At 45.4% G+C, this 14,056-nt stretch overlaps 1 protein-coding gene across 4 annotated transcripts in view; it reads left to right on the top strand.

Moving 5' to 3' along the window:
- The first annotated feature begins 529 nt into the window (after positions 1-529).
- The window catches only part of Qrich1 (glutamine rich 1), a 32,659-nt gene continuing 19,132 nt past the window's right edge, over positions 530-14,056 (top strand). The window contains exons 1-3 of one of the 4 annotated variants that reach the window (XM_042666107.1): positions 530-692; positions 2,452-2,512; positions 12,334-12,663. In XM_042666107.1, the coding sequence (XP_042522041.1) occupies positions 12,355-12,663 (309 nt within the window). In that variant the 5' untranslated portion in view covers positions 530-692; positions 2,452-2,512; positions 12,334-12,354. The other 3 variants (XM_042666108.1, XM_042666106.1, XM_042666109.1) reach the window with 3 other exon arrangements.

Below are 14,056 nucleotides of genomic sequence, written 5' to 3'. Positions count from 1 at the left end.
GCCCGCTTTAAGGTGGAGCTGATTCTCGAGAGCAGAGCTCAGGAGGCAGCGGATGGCGAACATCCCAGAGGTTGGGTTCTTCCAGGAGGTGAACGATCCAGGAGATTCCCAGGTGGGGGGTACAGCTGGGAAGGCTGGGACCAGGTTCAGGGGTTGTGGGGGGCCACCTTAAGCCTGAGATCGAACTGAGCCGGGCTCCGCCCCTCGTGAAGCAGTGCGACCAAAGGAGGCTCTAGCGGGCAGTGGAAGGTGGGTCTTGAAAGCTCAAGCCCTGCCAGGGGTTCCCCCCCCACTTCTTCCCCTCCACCCCTGCTAGGCTAAACTCCAGCCCTGGCTCCGCCCCGGCGGGGGGGGGGCGCCGGTGGGCGGGGCGTCCGGGCCGACACCGCCGGGGATCCGTCCTGCGCCCCAGCATCTCGAGGCGCGGCCTCCCCTCCCGGTCTCAAAGCGTTCCCTTTAAGCTTGGCCGGCAGGAAAGCCTCAGCTCTCGCGGGATCGGGTGCTGCTATTCTCGCGAGAGAAGTATTCGGCACCCATTGGCTGTGAGGGTTGAATGTAAGATGGCGCCTAGGGAGCTGTGAGGAGAAAATCCTGTCGGTCTTGGAGCGGCGGACGGCAGAACCGGGGCCCCCGGGGCGGTGCGGCGGGGCCGGCGGGTGTAGCGGAGGCGGCGGCGGCGGTGACGTCGCCGGGTGAGGGCTCCGGTGGGGGCCGGGGAAGGTGGTGAGGCTGCGGGGCCTGGGACAGCGGCCCACCCCACACAACGGCGGGCGGGCGGGCGGGCGGGGGCGGGCGGGCCGCGGCCGCCGGGCCCTGGAGACCTCGGGGCGGCTCCGCGGCGGAGAACGTCCCCGGGCCCGCGAGCCCCCGCCCCGGGGTGGGGGAGGGGCGGGCCCGGGATTTGGGTGGGCGCGGCGCGTGCGCGTGCGCGCCCCCGAGCCCCGGCCGTGCGTGTATTTATATGTGTGTGTGTGTGTCTCGGTGGTGGTGGCTGGCGCGCGTGCGCGCGGGCAGGGGAGGGGCGCGCCGTACGGTCCTCCCGGCGCGCGCGCCCGCCGACGTGCGCGCGCCCGCGGCACGGGCACCGTATTTCGGTTCTTTGGGGGGGAGGCTGGTGTGTGTGTGGCGCCGCCCCCCCCCCCCCCCCCCGGTGGACGACGGACGAGAGCGGCGTCCGGGGCGCGTGCCCGCCTGCTCGCGCGCGCGCGCGATCTCTTCTCTCTCCCTCCCCACCTTTTTCCTCCTCTGTTTTGGGGGCGCGCGCGCGCGCGCCCCGCTGTTGGTTGGTGGTGCCGCCTCGAGAGCGCGCCGGACGCTTCTGAGACGAGGGGGGCGGCCGGCCGGCCGCTCCGGGCTGTGGGGCGGGGGGGGGGGGCGGGGGGAGGGTGGGGAGGGAGGTGGAGGAGGGCTGGGCCCTTCCTGCTCTTGGTGACGTCCCCGGACAGCCGTGGCCTAGGCCTGCGGGAGAAACCCAGCGGGCCTTTTGCTGTCTTGACCTGGCGGGCCAGGATTTGCACATTCTTCTTCTGGAGCAAAGGAAAAAACAAAAGCAAAATGCGGTTACCCCGAGGCTCAAGTACGGGGGTGGGTGCTCGGGGAGGGTTCTCCTGGGTTTCAGAAACCCAGTCCTTATGGGCCCGATTGGGCACTGGGGGGGGCCCCCACCCCTACCCCCACCCCACATCGGGTGTCCTCACCTTGCATTGGTGCTTTGTGCCGGGTAGGGAAGGTTAACTTAAGGGGCTTTCACTCTAGTACTTGGCTCTCCTTCCATCAGAAACCAGTTCTTCCATAAGCGCAATTCATACACGTCACCTCTGTGCGCTCCGGAAGGAGATCCTCAGATGCGGATGATAGGAAAAACTCTTGGGCTTTCAAATGCTACTTTAAATTCTTTTTTAAAAAAAATGCAGCTTCTTCCTATTTTTTTTTTTTTTTGATTGAGTGGATGGGAGTGGCCTTGTCAGTACCACTCAGGGCCTCATTGTTATCTCCGCCCAAAAGTTACCTAGAAACATTTGCTCAGCCTGAAAATCAGCGTTTTGTCTTTTCTATCTATGTGTAGATACATAATTTGAAAAGTGTCCAGTGGAAGTTACAAAAATTCGCCTGTGTGGTCTCTTTAAAAGCCCAAATGACTTAGATAATTTCCAGCTTTTTTTTTTTCTTCCCTATGATTCCTGGGCCCACCGCTGTGATTTGGTGCCTATGGAGTTCTAGGGTCTTTCTAGAGAAATAAGCACTTTTTTTTCCTCTTAAAGACAAAACATCCAATTTGTTTTACTTGCTTCATTAAGGTTGAGGAAGAGAAAGCTTTTAAAAAAGGGTAAAATTAGCAATCAAATTTGATCATGATGGGGGTAATTTTTTATCGATTGTATTTTTTAAAAAACAAAGTTAAAACTTAAGAGGCTGAGGATGGAAGGAACTTCTTTGTTCTATCTTCTTCAGAATGTTAGAAGTCTTGAGAACTCAGGACAAGCAAGCAGAAATACATGCAACATGGTGACTGGTGAGTCAATATCGTTCATATGCTGGAAGTATGTGTGCAGTTTTTTTTTTCCTGGTAATATTGAAACAGATCCTGTCAGTCATTCTGGATGTAGTCTGCCAGAAAATGTTAGGTGAGCTTGTTAGAAAACTGAAGATGTGAGAGACTGCATTTTTTTTTTTTTTGGTCAGTCGTCGGTCTTGAACTCTGGGCTTGGGCTCTGTCCCTGTGCTCTTCAGCTCAAGGTGAGCGCTCTACCACTTGAGCTATAGCACCACTTCTGGTTTTATAGAGGGGAGGTTATTGGAGATAAGAGTCTCACGAACTTTCCGGCCCGGCTTTGAACCGAGATCCTCAGATCTCAGCCTCCTGAGTAGCTAGGATTACAGGCGTGAGCCACCAGCGCCTGGCTGAGACTGCATTTTTGAGTCTAGCCAAAGTTTATTGCTTGGACAGTGTTTTCTATAGAGTACAGGTCAATGTCATAAGCAGATTTCTGTATAGCAGAGCATCAACTAAGGACCTAACTGGTTCTCCCAAAAAGCATTTAGGTTTTTCTAGGACATATTTGTGCTGTTAGTCCTACTTGTTTTGATTGAGATCTTTTAATTTTTATTTAATTTTATTTTAATTTTGTGGTAGTATGGGACTTAGACTCAGGGCCTGAGCACTTTCCCTGACCTTTTTCGATCAAGGCTGGTGCTCTACCATTTGATCCACAGCTCCAGTTCTAGCTTTTTGGTGGGTTCATTGGATTTTTCACCCTGGGCTAGTTTTTTTTTTTTTTTTTTTTTGGGTCCGGTCGTGGGGCCTGAACTCTGGGCCTAGGCGCTGTCCCTCAGCTCTTCAGCTCAAGGCTAGCGCTCTATCACTTGAGCCACAGCACCACTTCCGGCTTTTTTCTTTTTGCTTATGTGGTGCTGAGGAATCGAACCCAGGGCCTCGAGCATGCAAGGCAAGCGCTCTACCACTGAGCCACCTTCCCAGCCCCCCTGGGCTAGTTTTGAACCTTGATCCTCAGATGTCAGCCTCCCAGTTAGCTAGGATTGCAAGTGTGCCCAGTTACCAGCAGTGCCCAGCTTAAATTGGCTTTTGTCAATTGCATTTTCATAAGCTCACCAAGATTTACCTTTTAGCTATCTTCTTGTCCTTTATGATGAATGTGTATACTTTGCCAAGAACGAATACAGTTCCATCTCTCCTTACAAGCTTATGCTGCTATTTGAAACAAAAGATCAAATAGTAACTGACTTGTAAATTTGAATGGCTCTAGAAAGATAACCACAGGCAGAGTGAGATAGTCCTCCTTTCTGGAAGCTTAATAACCAGGGATGTCTTCCTTTAAGCTTGCATGCTTTCTCTTCATTTAGTCAGTTGTGGTTTGTGCGCTGCTTGCTTGTCTGCTGTTAAATAGCTACCCTTTATCTGTGAGGGTCTTTTGCTTGTCTGCTGTTAAATAGCTACCCTTTATCTGTGAGGGTCTTTTCATTTCAACCTTTGGCTTCAGAATGAGATGTTACATAAACACCTGTTCTCTTTTACTTTGTTGCCATGCATTATGTTCCAGATACTTTTCAGTCCTTTCCTTTAGGGTTCACACAAATGTTTTCCTTTGTTTGTTGGGTGGTTGTTTTTTCCTCCATAATGGTGGGCTGTGATTTCTGTGTGTGTGTGTGTTTGTATTTTCTGGTGTTGAGGATTAAACCTAAGGCCTAGTGTGCATGCTCAGCATGTGCTCTACCCCTGAGCTACTACCCAGCCCGGGATTGTGATTTCCCTTGTTAAGCCCAAGTGACTCCATGAGAAAAGGATCTTTTTTTTTTCCCTTTGCTGAAATGTTTGATCAAAATGTTCCTTTGGTCTCACAAAACAGGGCTTTTCTTTTTTTCTTTTTTGGCCAGTCCTGGGGCTTGAATTCAGGTCCTAGGCACTGTTCCTGAGCTTAATTTGCTCAAGGCTAGCATTCTACCTCTTGAGCCACCGTGCCACTTGCAGCTTTTTCTATGTACTGAGGAATTGAACCCAGGGCTTCACACATGCTAGGCAAGCACTCTACCACTAAGCCACATTCCCAGCCCCTAATATTTATGTACATTATATTTGCAGCAATGATCTGTGTACAATTTAATGAAAAATTTAGAAGAAACTCAGTCTAACTACTTCTTTAAGAAATGGAATAACAAACCTGTGCCATGAGTCTTTTATGAATCCTTTTCTGGTCATAGCATGTCAGTCTCTAGAGGCAAATGCAACTTTTTTTTTTGCCATTGCTGGGATTTGAATTTCGAGCATCATGCTTGCTTGTCACTTGCTTTTGGTACTCTCACCACTTGAGCCATGCCTCCAGCTTTGCTTTTTGCTGGTTATTTTGGAGATAGAGTCTCTTGGACTTTTCTTCCCCTGGTTTTAACCCGAGATCCTTTGGATCTCAGCTTCCTGAGCAGCTAGAATTACAGGTGGGAGGTGTATGATAATCCCATCTCTCTCTGTTTATATGTACAGCCTTTGTGTCTTTAGAATACAGTTTTTATTTTTATATTTTATATAAGTAGAATCATGCTTTTATTCTTCCTTATAGCATGTTTTTGAAATTTGTTATGTGCAACTATAGTCAATTCCCACTTCTATGTCATATTGTTACATGAGACTATCATAATTTGTTTATTACTCAGCAAGTGTTCTTCCATTGAGCTAAATAGTGCTTTTCCACTGAGTTTGAACTCAGGGCCTAGGCACTGTCCCTGAGCTTTTGCTCAAGGCTAGCTCTCTACCACTTGTGCCATAACGCCACTCCTGACTTTTTCTGTTTACTGACTTTTTCTGTTTATGTGGTACTGAGGAATTGAACCCAGGGCTTCACAAATGCTAGGCAAGCACTCTACCATTAACCCATATTCCCAGCCCTGTTGTTTGTTTTTTATAAATTTGAAAATGTATTTTTCAAACCAGATTTAGTAAGCTATGAGGGACCATTGCTAAATAGATGCAAATCCTGTGCCTGAGGCCCAAAGAAGGACTCTGAAGCAGCTTGGGCTGCTTTCTTTTAGTCCATTACAAATCTACAACCTGTTTAGCAGGGCTGTAAAGGGAGTCTGGAAAAGAGGTATCAGAGATAAGTGACCCAAGAAAGTGATTCTGATGAGTACTTAGATCATTTTCCTTTAGAATGATCTCAATGAAAAAAAAAGAAAGGATTTGGCAAACATCTTTGGAAATAATTATTGTTTTAGAATGATTTTCCATGTTACCATCTTGTTCTAGTGATAAAATTATAGCTTAGATGGATTGCTTTGTCAGGCATTATGCCAGTAATAAAAGCTCTAATATAAAACCAAATACAGGACACACACCGGTGATCAGTTTGGGAATAGGAAAAAGTCCTCAGAATCTGCTGATAGGTTACTGATTTGTCTTTATTGTACTGCAAAAAGTAGCCTTACTCAATTTTTAGGAGAAAATACTTATTTACAGATGCCTACCCTCTATGAACGCTAGTGTTTTCCCCCCAGCCACTATTCTGTCTGACTCCCAGAAATTGGAAGTACCCAGTTATCCCCTCCCCCCTTTATATTTTCTAAAAGTAGTTTAATTTGTTTACTACACCTTGCCAAGTTTTTAAAAATCTTTTTGTCCCTTTGGGGGTTTTGGAAATCAATGTCATAAAGTTTCTTCTCTCCCCCTTATCAATTACCAAAGATGAGCCTTAGTGTCTTCTGAGCAGCATCATGAAGAAATTAACAATTTCATTATTATGTAAGTTTTTGGTGCTTAATGGTTTTGTTTGTCTTAAAACTACTTCAGATTTTGTGGGGAAAAATCTAAGATCAACAAGGATTTGTTGTATGTCTTCTGTTATTGCAAAATAAACCTCTGTAGAAAAAAAAAAGATGATGTTTTAGTTACAATTTGGGTTAATACAACTGTGGAAAATATAGGACAGTATTAAACAGGAAAAAAAACCCAATCTTCTGTGGTTTTAACTTTGCTAATTAATGTTAGCTTTGATACATTTGTTATCATTTTTTCCTTCCTAATACATAAACAGTGCAGTCATATAATAAAATTGTGTTGTTGCCCCCCCCTCTTTTATTATATAGAATGTGTTTCTGTGTCATTAACTTTTTTTTTTTTTCAAATCTCAAACTTTGTGTGTGGAATTGAAGTGAGAAATCTCTCCAAAAAGCCTAACAGGCATGTTAACGTGCTTTTTTTTTTTTTGGTTGTTCGTGGGGCTTGAACTCTGGGCCTGGGCACTGTCCCTCAGCTCTTCAGCTCAAGGCGAGCGCTCTACCACTTGAGCTACAGCGCCACTTACGGTTTTCTGGTGGTTTATTGGAGATAGGAGTCTCAACGGTCTCTTCTGCCCGGGCTGGCTTTGAACCGCGATCCTCAGATCTCAGCCTCCTGAGTAGCTAGAATTATAGGCGTGAGCCACCAGCGCCCGGCTTAACATGCTTTTTAAAAGATGTGATGATAGAAGAATCATTAGAGTCACACTGGAAGAGCTTTCAAGCAGTCCTTATTTATAGTAATTTGGTGTATGATAGCAATGGCATTTAAATTTATAGCAAACAGTTTCAGTAACTCTTTTCTAAGGTACACTGAAAGCTGGGCATATTGGTACATTGTTATAATGCCAGCAATTAGGGAGGCTGAATCAGGAGTATTAATGAAAATAAGAACCTTCTGGGCTGTGTAGTGAGTTCTAGCCAGTTTGAGCATCACAATGAGGCCTTACCTCAAAAAAAAAAAAAAAAAGCATATGGAGCGTTTGAAGATGTAGTTCAGCTGTACAGTATATGCTAAACTGTAGGGCATATGTAAGGCCTAAAAATTATTGATAAATGATCTGATCTTATGGTAGAGAGGACTTTTAAAAAGTGCAGGGGACTTTGGAGTGCAGGGGACAGGTGCTGTGGCTCAAGCCTGTAATCCTAGCTATTAAAGAGGCTGAGATCCAAGCATCATGGTTTGAAGCCAGCCTGAGCAGAAAAGCCTGTGACTCTTATCTCCAATTAAGCACCAAAAAAGATGGAAGTGGAGCGGTGGCTCAAATGGTAGGGCACCAGCTCCTATATTTACATTACTGGCCTTTATTGGTTAATTGTTGGGCTGGCTTTGAACTGTGATCCTCAGATCTTAGCTAGCTTCTTGAATAGCCAGAATTACAAGCATGAGCATAGCAAAATTCTTGGACTGTCCTCTAAGATCTACCTTATTTCCATCTCCCAAGTAGCTGGGATTACAGCCATAGGTCTTTATTATAAGAGATGCCTTCGTTTTTGTATGTGCTGGTCCTAGGCCTTGAACCCAGGGCCTGCTGCTCTTACTTGGATTTTTTACTCATAGGCTTTTTTTTTTTTCCTGGCTATTTGGAGATACATTCTCAAGAACTTTTCTGTCCTAGCAGGCTTCAAACCTGATCTTCAGATCTCTACCACCTTACTAGGATTGCAGGCATAAGCCACCAGAGCCCAGATGGGGAATTGCCTTCTTAAGAAATTTCCAGGCAGGGCACTAGTGGCTCCCAACTGTAATCCTAGCTACTCAGGAGGCTGAGATCTAAGGATCATGGTTCAAAGCCAGACCAGGCAGGAAAGTCCCTAAGACTTATCTCCAAATAACCACCCGGAAACTGGAAGTGGCACTATGGCTCAAGTGATAGATCATTTGCCTTGAGCTGAAGAGTACAGAGACAGCACCCAGGCCTAGTTCAAGCCCCACAAAGGACAAAGAAAAGAAATTGCAGCCAGATGCAGATGACTTGTGCCTATAATCCTGGCTATTTAGGAGGCTAAGATCTGAAGGTATGGATTGAAGCCAGCCTGGGTAGGAAAGTTCATGAGATCCTTATCTCTAATTAACCAGCAAAAAACTGAACAGAAGTAGGGCTATGTGGTTCAAATGGTAGAGGGCCAATCTTGAGTGAAAAAGCTGAGGGACAGTGCCTAGGCCCTGAGTTCAAACCCCAGTACTGGCACCAAGAAGGGAAAGAAGGGGGTGAGGGAGGAAGAAAAAAAGGAAAGAAATTTCTAGCCTTTATCCTGTTAACCAAGGAAAGCTTTGAAATATTGAGTCAAAAGTAAAAAACTTTGGCTCATTAAATGGATCTCTGGCTTCTGAATAGCTAGGATTATAAGCATGAGTCATCATACCTGACCTTGTATTCTTCTTTAAGAAGACATTCACTATATTAGATACATTGTTATAAAAGATTATTGATGGTTCTATTCTGTGTGTGTGTGTGTGCATGTGCATGCGTGTGTGTGTGTGGGGGGGGGGGTTGGTTGGTACAGGGGCTTTGAATTCAGGCTTTGTGCTTTTTTTCATCCATAGCTAACTCTCTACCACTTGAATCATGGCTCTACTTCTGGCTTTGTGCTGGTTAATTGGAGATAAGTGTCTCTTAGATATGTCTGCCTGGGCTGACTTCAGATCTGGAATCTCAGATCTCAGTTTATGAGTAGCTAGGATTATAGCATGAGCTACTAGTGCCTGACAAATATATCCTTTTATTTTTGACACGTATTCTTTAATTTTTTTCTTAATATTGTCTTTAAGTAGCTGCATAAATTCAGATCTAGTTTTAAAAAGCATCTGAGTTTATGTACTATACTTTCATAGTATGCCATAAAAATAGTACCAATGTCAATTAGGTAATGCATAATGACTGCATTTAAAAAATTTGGTTTCATGTCACATGGTTGTTTAGGTTTTTCCTCTCCCAAGATAATGTGCTAATCATTTAATAGAGAAGAGTAGTACACACCTTTTCCACACATTTTTTTTCCACAGCATATACAATTAGATGGTACTATTTATTATTGTAAGTTTTAAGTGTTACAGGAAAATGGAATCATAATTCTTCCTGTTTGACACTGAATTCTAAATGCAACAGATATGTAAGAAGCACATGCTGTATGTGAACTAAGGATTAGGACATGGTCTACCATGTGGAAGAAAAGAAATGATTATTTATCTACCTGAAATCTCTAACATGCTACAGAGCATCTGGACTGTGAAAGGGAGACTAGTATTTCTATTTCTAGCTAGGTGGCTCAGAGAAAAATAATTACTTTTCCTGATATTGGAGATAGACTAAAATACTTGGGTCAAGAAGCTTCACTTGGTCTGTGTTATTCTCTGATCTGTTCCTACTTTTATTCTGGCAGTGGTACTGGGCAAAGGAGAATAGTACAGATATTGTTAATAGTTACTCAGTATCCATAGGTTGCAGAGTCATCCCTAGATAATTAAAAGTTACTATCTTTGGTTGGTTGGTTAGTTGGTTTGTTTTGTTTTTGCTGGTCATGGGGCCTGAGGCGCTGTCCCTGAGCTCTTCAGCTCAAGGCTAGCACTCTACCACTTGAGCCACAGCACCACTTCCAGCTTTTTCTGCTTATGTGGTGCTGAGGAATCGAACCCAGAGCCTCATGCATGCAAGGCAAGCACTCTACCACTGAGCCACCTTCCCAGCCCAAGGTTGGTTTTTGAGATAATCTTGCCCAGGCTAGCCTCAGTCTTGTGATTCCTCCTGCCTCAGCTTGGGTGCTGGGATTACAGGTGCAGCAGCAATTGACTTCTGCATCTTAGTAGTGACTTAGTTACTTAAGGCATTGTTCAATTTCCTCGTGTGTGTGTGTGTGTGTGTGTGTGTGTGTGTGTGTGTCTGTGCCTGTGTGTGTGTCTGTGCCTGTGTGTGCACACATTTGTGCGTGCTGATACTGGGACTTGAACTCAGGGCCTAGTGCACTGAGGTTTTTTTTCACTCACAGTTGGCAATCTACCACTTGAGCCACACTTCTACTTTTCCATCAATTGTTTTAATAAAATTGGTTAATACAGAATGTAGAGCTGTTTTCTTTTCTTTTTTTTTTGGTCCGGTCGTGGGGCCTGAACTTTGGGCCTGGGTGCTGTCGCTCAGCTCTTCAGCTCAAGACTAGCGCTCTACCACTTGAGCCACAGCACCATTTCCTGCTTTTTTCTTTTTGCTTATGTGGTGCTGAGGAATCGAACCCTGGGCCTCAGGCATGCAAGGCAAGCGCTCTACCACTGAGCCACCTTCTCAGCCCGTTTTTTTTTTTTTTTTCCTTTTGGACTCAAGTATTTTTCTAAGTGTCTTATACATTGGTACTTATATTAACTCAAAGTTAAGTTAACTGACTTGTCTTAACACAGTTAAGATCAAATTGAGGTTTGAACCCAGGCGTGTTTTTCCACTGTGCTAGTAAGTCAAGGTACAAAAGGATGAGCCCCATTATGTGGCAAAATGTAAATATTCCTTCCTTCCTTCTTCCTTCCTTCCTTCCTTCCTTCCTTCCTTCCTTCCTTCTTTCCTTCCTTCTTTTTTTCTTCCTTTCTTCCTTTCTCTTATTTTTTTTTTTTTTTTGGTTGATTGAACGCAGAGCCTGGGCACTGTCCCTAAACCTCTTTGTGCTCAAGGCTTGTGCTTTACCACTTGAGCTACAATGCTACTTCCAGTTTGTTTTTTTTTTTTTTTTCTTGGGCTGGTCATGGCGCCTACCACTTGAGCCATAGCGCCACTTCTGGCTTTTTCTGCTTATGTGGTGCTGAGGAATCGAACCCAAGGCTTCAAGCATGCAAGGCAAGTACTCTACCACTGAGCCACCTTCCCAGCCCGCTACTTCCAGTTTTCGAGTGGTTCATTGGAGAAAAGAGACTTACAAGGACTTTTCTGCCTGAGCTGGCTTCAAATCTTGATGCACAGATCTCAGCTTCCTAGTAGTTAGGATTACAGGCATGAGCCACCAGCACCTGGCTCACTGTGTGTGTGTGTGTGTGTGTGTGTGTGTGTGTGTGTGTGTGTGTGTGTGTGTGTGTGTGTGTGTGTGTGTGTGTGTGTGTGTGTGTGTGTGTGTGTGTGTGTGTGTGTGTGTGTGTGTGTGTGTGTGTGTGTGTGTGTGTGTGTGTGTGTGTGTGTGTGTGTGTGTGTGTGTGTGTGTGTGTGTGTGTGTGTGTGTGTGTGTGTGTGTGTGTGTGTGTCCCCTTCAGTTTGAACTCATGGCCTGGGCACTGTCTCGGAGATTTTCTGCTCAAGGCTAGCATTCTACCCCTTGAGCCATATATCCACTTGGCTTTTTTGGAGACAAGAATCTTCTAGGCTTTCCTGCCTTTGGTGGCTTCGTTCTGCAATCTTCCTGAATAGCTAGGTGTGAGTCACCAGTGTGCATTACTATGCCTGATTTTTGTTTCGTTTTTGAGGTCAGTCTAGCCTCAAACTTGATCCTCATGCCTCAGCCTTCTGAGTTCTAGGATTACAGATGTGTACCACCAAACTGAAAATTTTTGGTGTTTCTGATGAAAGAGAAAAAAACAAATCTCCTGTTTCTTGGAGGGATCTTGCCATAGCTCTGTAGCATACTTGTCTCTACAATATAGGCCGTAGTTGACAGTTTAAAAAACCCAGTCGGAATCTTTGCTCCTGGCCTGCTCCTCCTTGCTTTGTAGTCCTCTCTGTGATGATCAGAGAGCAGTTTTGCATGTGACATTTACTGTCCTGTGCTTGGCTCTGCAGAGATGTGATTGGTCTAAACGCTAGACGGGGAGTGTGTTTCAGCGTGTTTATCTAGTACTGTGAAGCATGCTTTTGTTTTTTGGTTTCAGTGTGATATAGTTTGGTTTAAGAAGTGTTCATGAAAACAGTTTTCAAATACTTACCAACTGGTTAAAAAAAAAAAGTGGCATAATAGAACGATTTTGGATTCCAGATCTGTTCAGCTATCCTGAATACCCAATAGTGATGCCAGGGGGGTTGCTTCTTTGCACTTTTAGCATGTGAAAAACAGTAGCATAATTCTGACTACCATCTATTTTATTTCTAGGAACCCTAAGGACTCTGCAATATGAATAATTCTCTGGAGAACACCATCTCTTTTGAAGAGTATATCCGAGTGAAGGCTCGGTCTGTTCCACAACACAGGATGAAGGAATTTCTGGACTCACTGGCCTCTAAGGGTCCTGAAGCTCTTCAGGAGTTCCAGCAGACGGCTACCACCACCATGGTGTACCAACAGGGAGGGAACTGCATTTACACAGACAGCACTGAAGTGGCTGGGTCACTGCTTGAACTTGCATGTCCAGTCACCACCAGTGTTCAGCCACAAACCCAGCAAGAACAGCAGATCCAGGTTCAGCAGCCACAGCAGGTTCAGGTAAGAGCAGAATGTGTAGGTGCAGTCTGTTTGCTTGTTTGTTTGTTTTGGTCGGTTGTGGGGCTTGAACTTGGCCTGGGCACTGTCCCTCAGCTCTTTTTTTTTTTTTTTGGGGGGGGGGGGGTCCGGTCATGGGGCCTGAACTCTGGGCCTGGGCGCTGTCCCTCAGCTCTTCAGCTCAAGGCTAGCCCTCTACCACTTGCCACAACACCACTTCCGGCTTTTTTCCTTTTGCTTATGTGGTGCTGAGGAATCGAAACCAGGGCCTCAGGCATGCAAGGCAAGTGCTCTACCACTGAGCCACCTTCCCAGCCCCAGTCCCTCAGCTCTTGAGCTTAAGGCTAGTGCTCTACCACTTGAGCCATAGCCCCACTTCCGGTTTCCTGGTGGTTTATTGGAGATAAGTGTCTCATGACCTTTCCTGCCCAGGCTGGCTCTGAACCTCAATCCTCAGATCTCAGCCTCATGAGTAGCTAGGATGACAGGCATGAGCCACAGTACCGTACCCCTGGCTGTTTAATGCATTTTATTTGCTGTCAGGGTTTTGGTTAGGAGGCATGTTATATCTATTCTCTATGCAGATGCTAGGGATTAGTTTCTTTCTTTCTTTTGCCATTCCTGGAGCTTGAACTCAGGGCCTGGGCACTGTCCCTGAGCTTCTTTTGCTCAGATGAGCACTCTACCATTTGAGAATCACTACTAGCTTTCCTTTTTATTGAGGAATGGAACTCAGGTCTTAGTGTATGCCAGACACCCTACCACTAAGCCACATTCCCAGTCACTAGGGATTGTTTTCAACAGAAGGAAGCTTGGATTTGGTAGGGTGGTACTGAGGTTTGAACTCAGGATTTTTGTGCTTAGCTCTGAAACTTCCTTGAAAACCGATGATGTCATAGTTAATGTGGATACTATTTTTAGCCACTGTGAACTGAAAAGATCATAGATTCTTGATATTTTCTTCAGATAACTGAACATTGTAGAAAATAGAGGTCTGTCTGGGATTGGGTTTGTATATGTGACTGAGGCTTCCCTTCTGCCTGCCAATCTGAACAGAGACCATAACAAAGCTAATTTTGACTCATTAATGAAGATAGTGTCTAGAATTTGTTTTAAAATAAAAGGACTCGAGTCTGGGAAGGTGGCTCAGTGGTAGAGCGCTTGCCTTGCATGCATGAGGCCCTGGGTTCGTTCCTCAGCACCACATAAGCAGAAAAAAGCCAGAAGTGTGGTGCTCAAGTGGTAGAGCGCTAGCCTTGAACTGAAGAACTGAAGAGCTGAGGGCCAAGTTCAGGCCCCACAACTGACCCAAAAAAAAAAAAAAAAAAAAAATAGATAAAAGGATTGTTGCTGAACACTGGTGGCTCATGTCTAAAATCCTAACAGGAGACTGAAA

Source organism: Dipodomys spectabilis, unplaced genomic scaffold (genome assembly GCF_019054845.1).
Source record: "Dipodomys spectabilis isolate Male_0828 unplaced genomic scaffold, ASM1905484v1 ptg000360l, whole genome shotgun sequence".
Taxonomy (NCBI): domain Eukaryota; kingdom Metazoa; phylum Chordata; class Mammalia; order Rodentia; family Heteromyidae; genus Dipodomys; species Dipodomys spectabilis.
The sequence above is the reverse complement of the archived record's forward strand: the minus strand, read 5'-3'. Positions and strand labels throughout refer to the sequence as shown.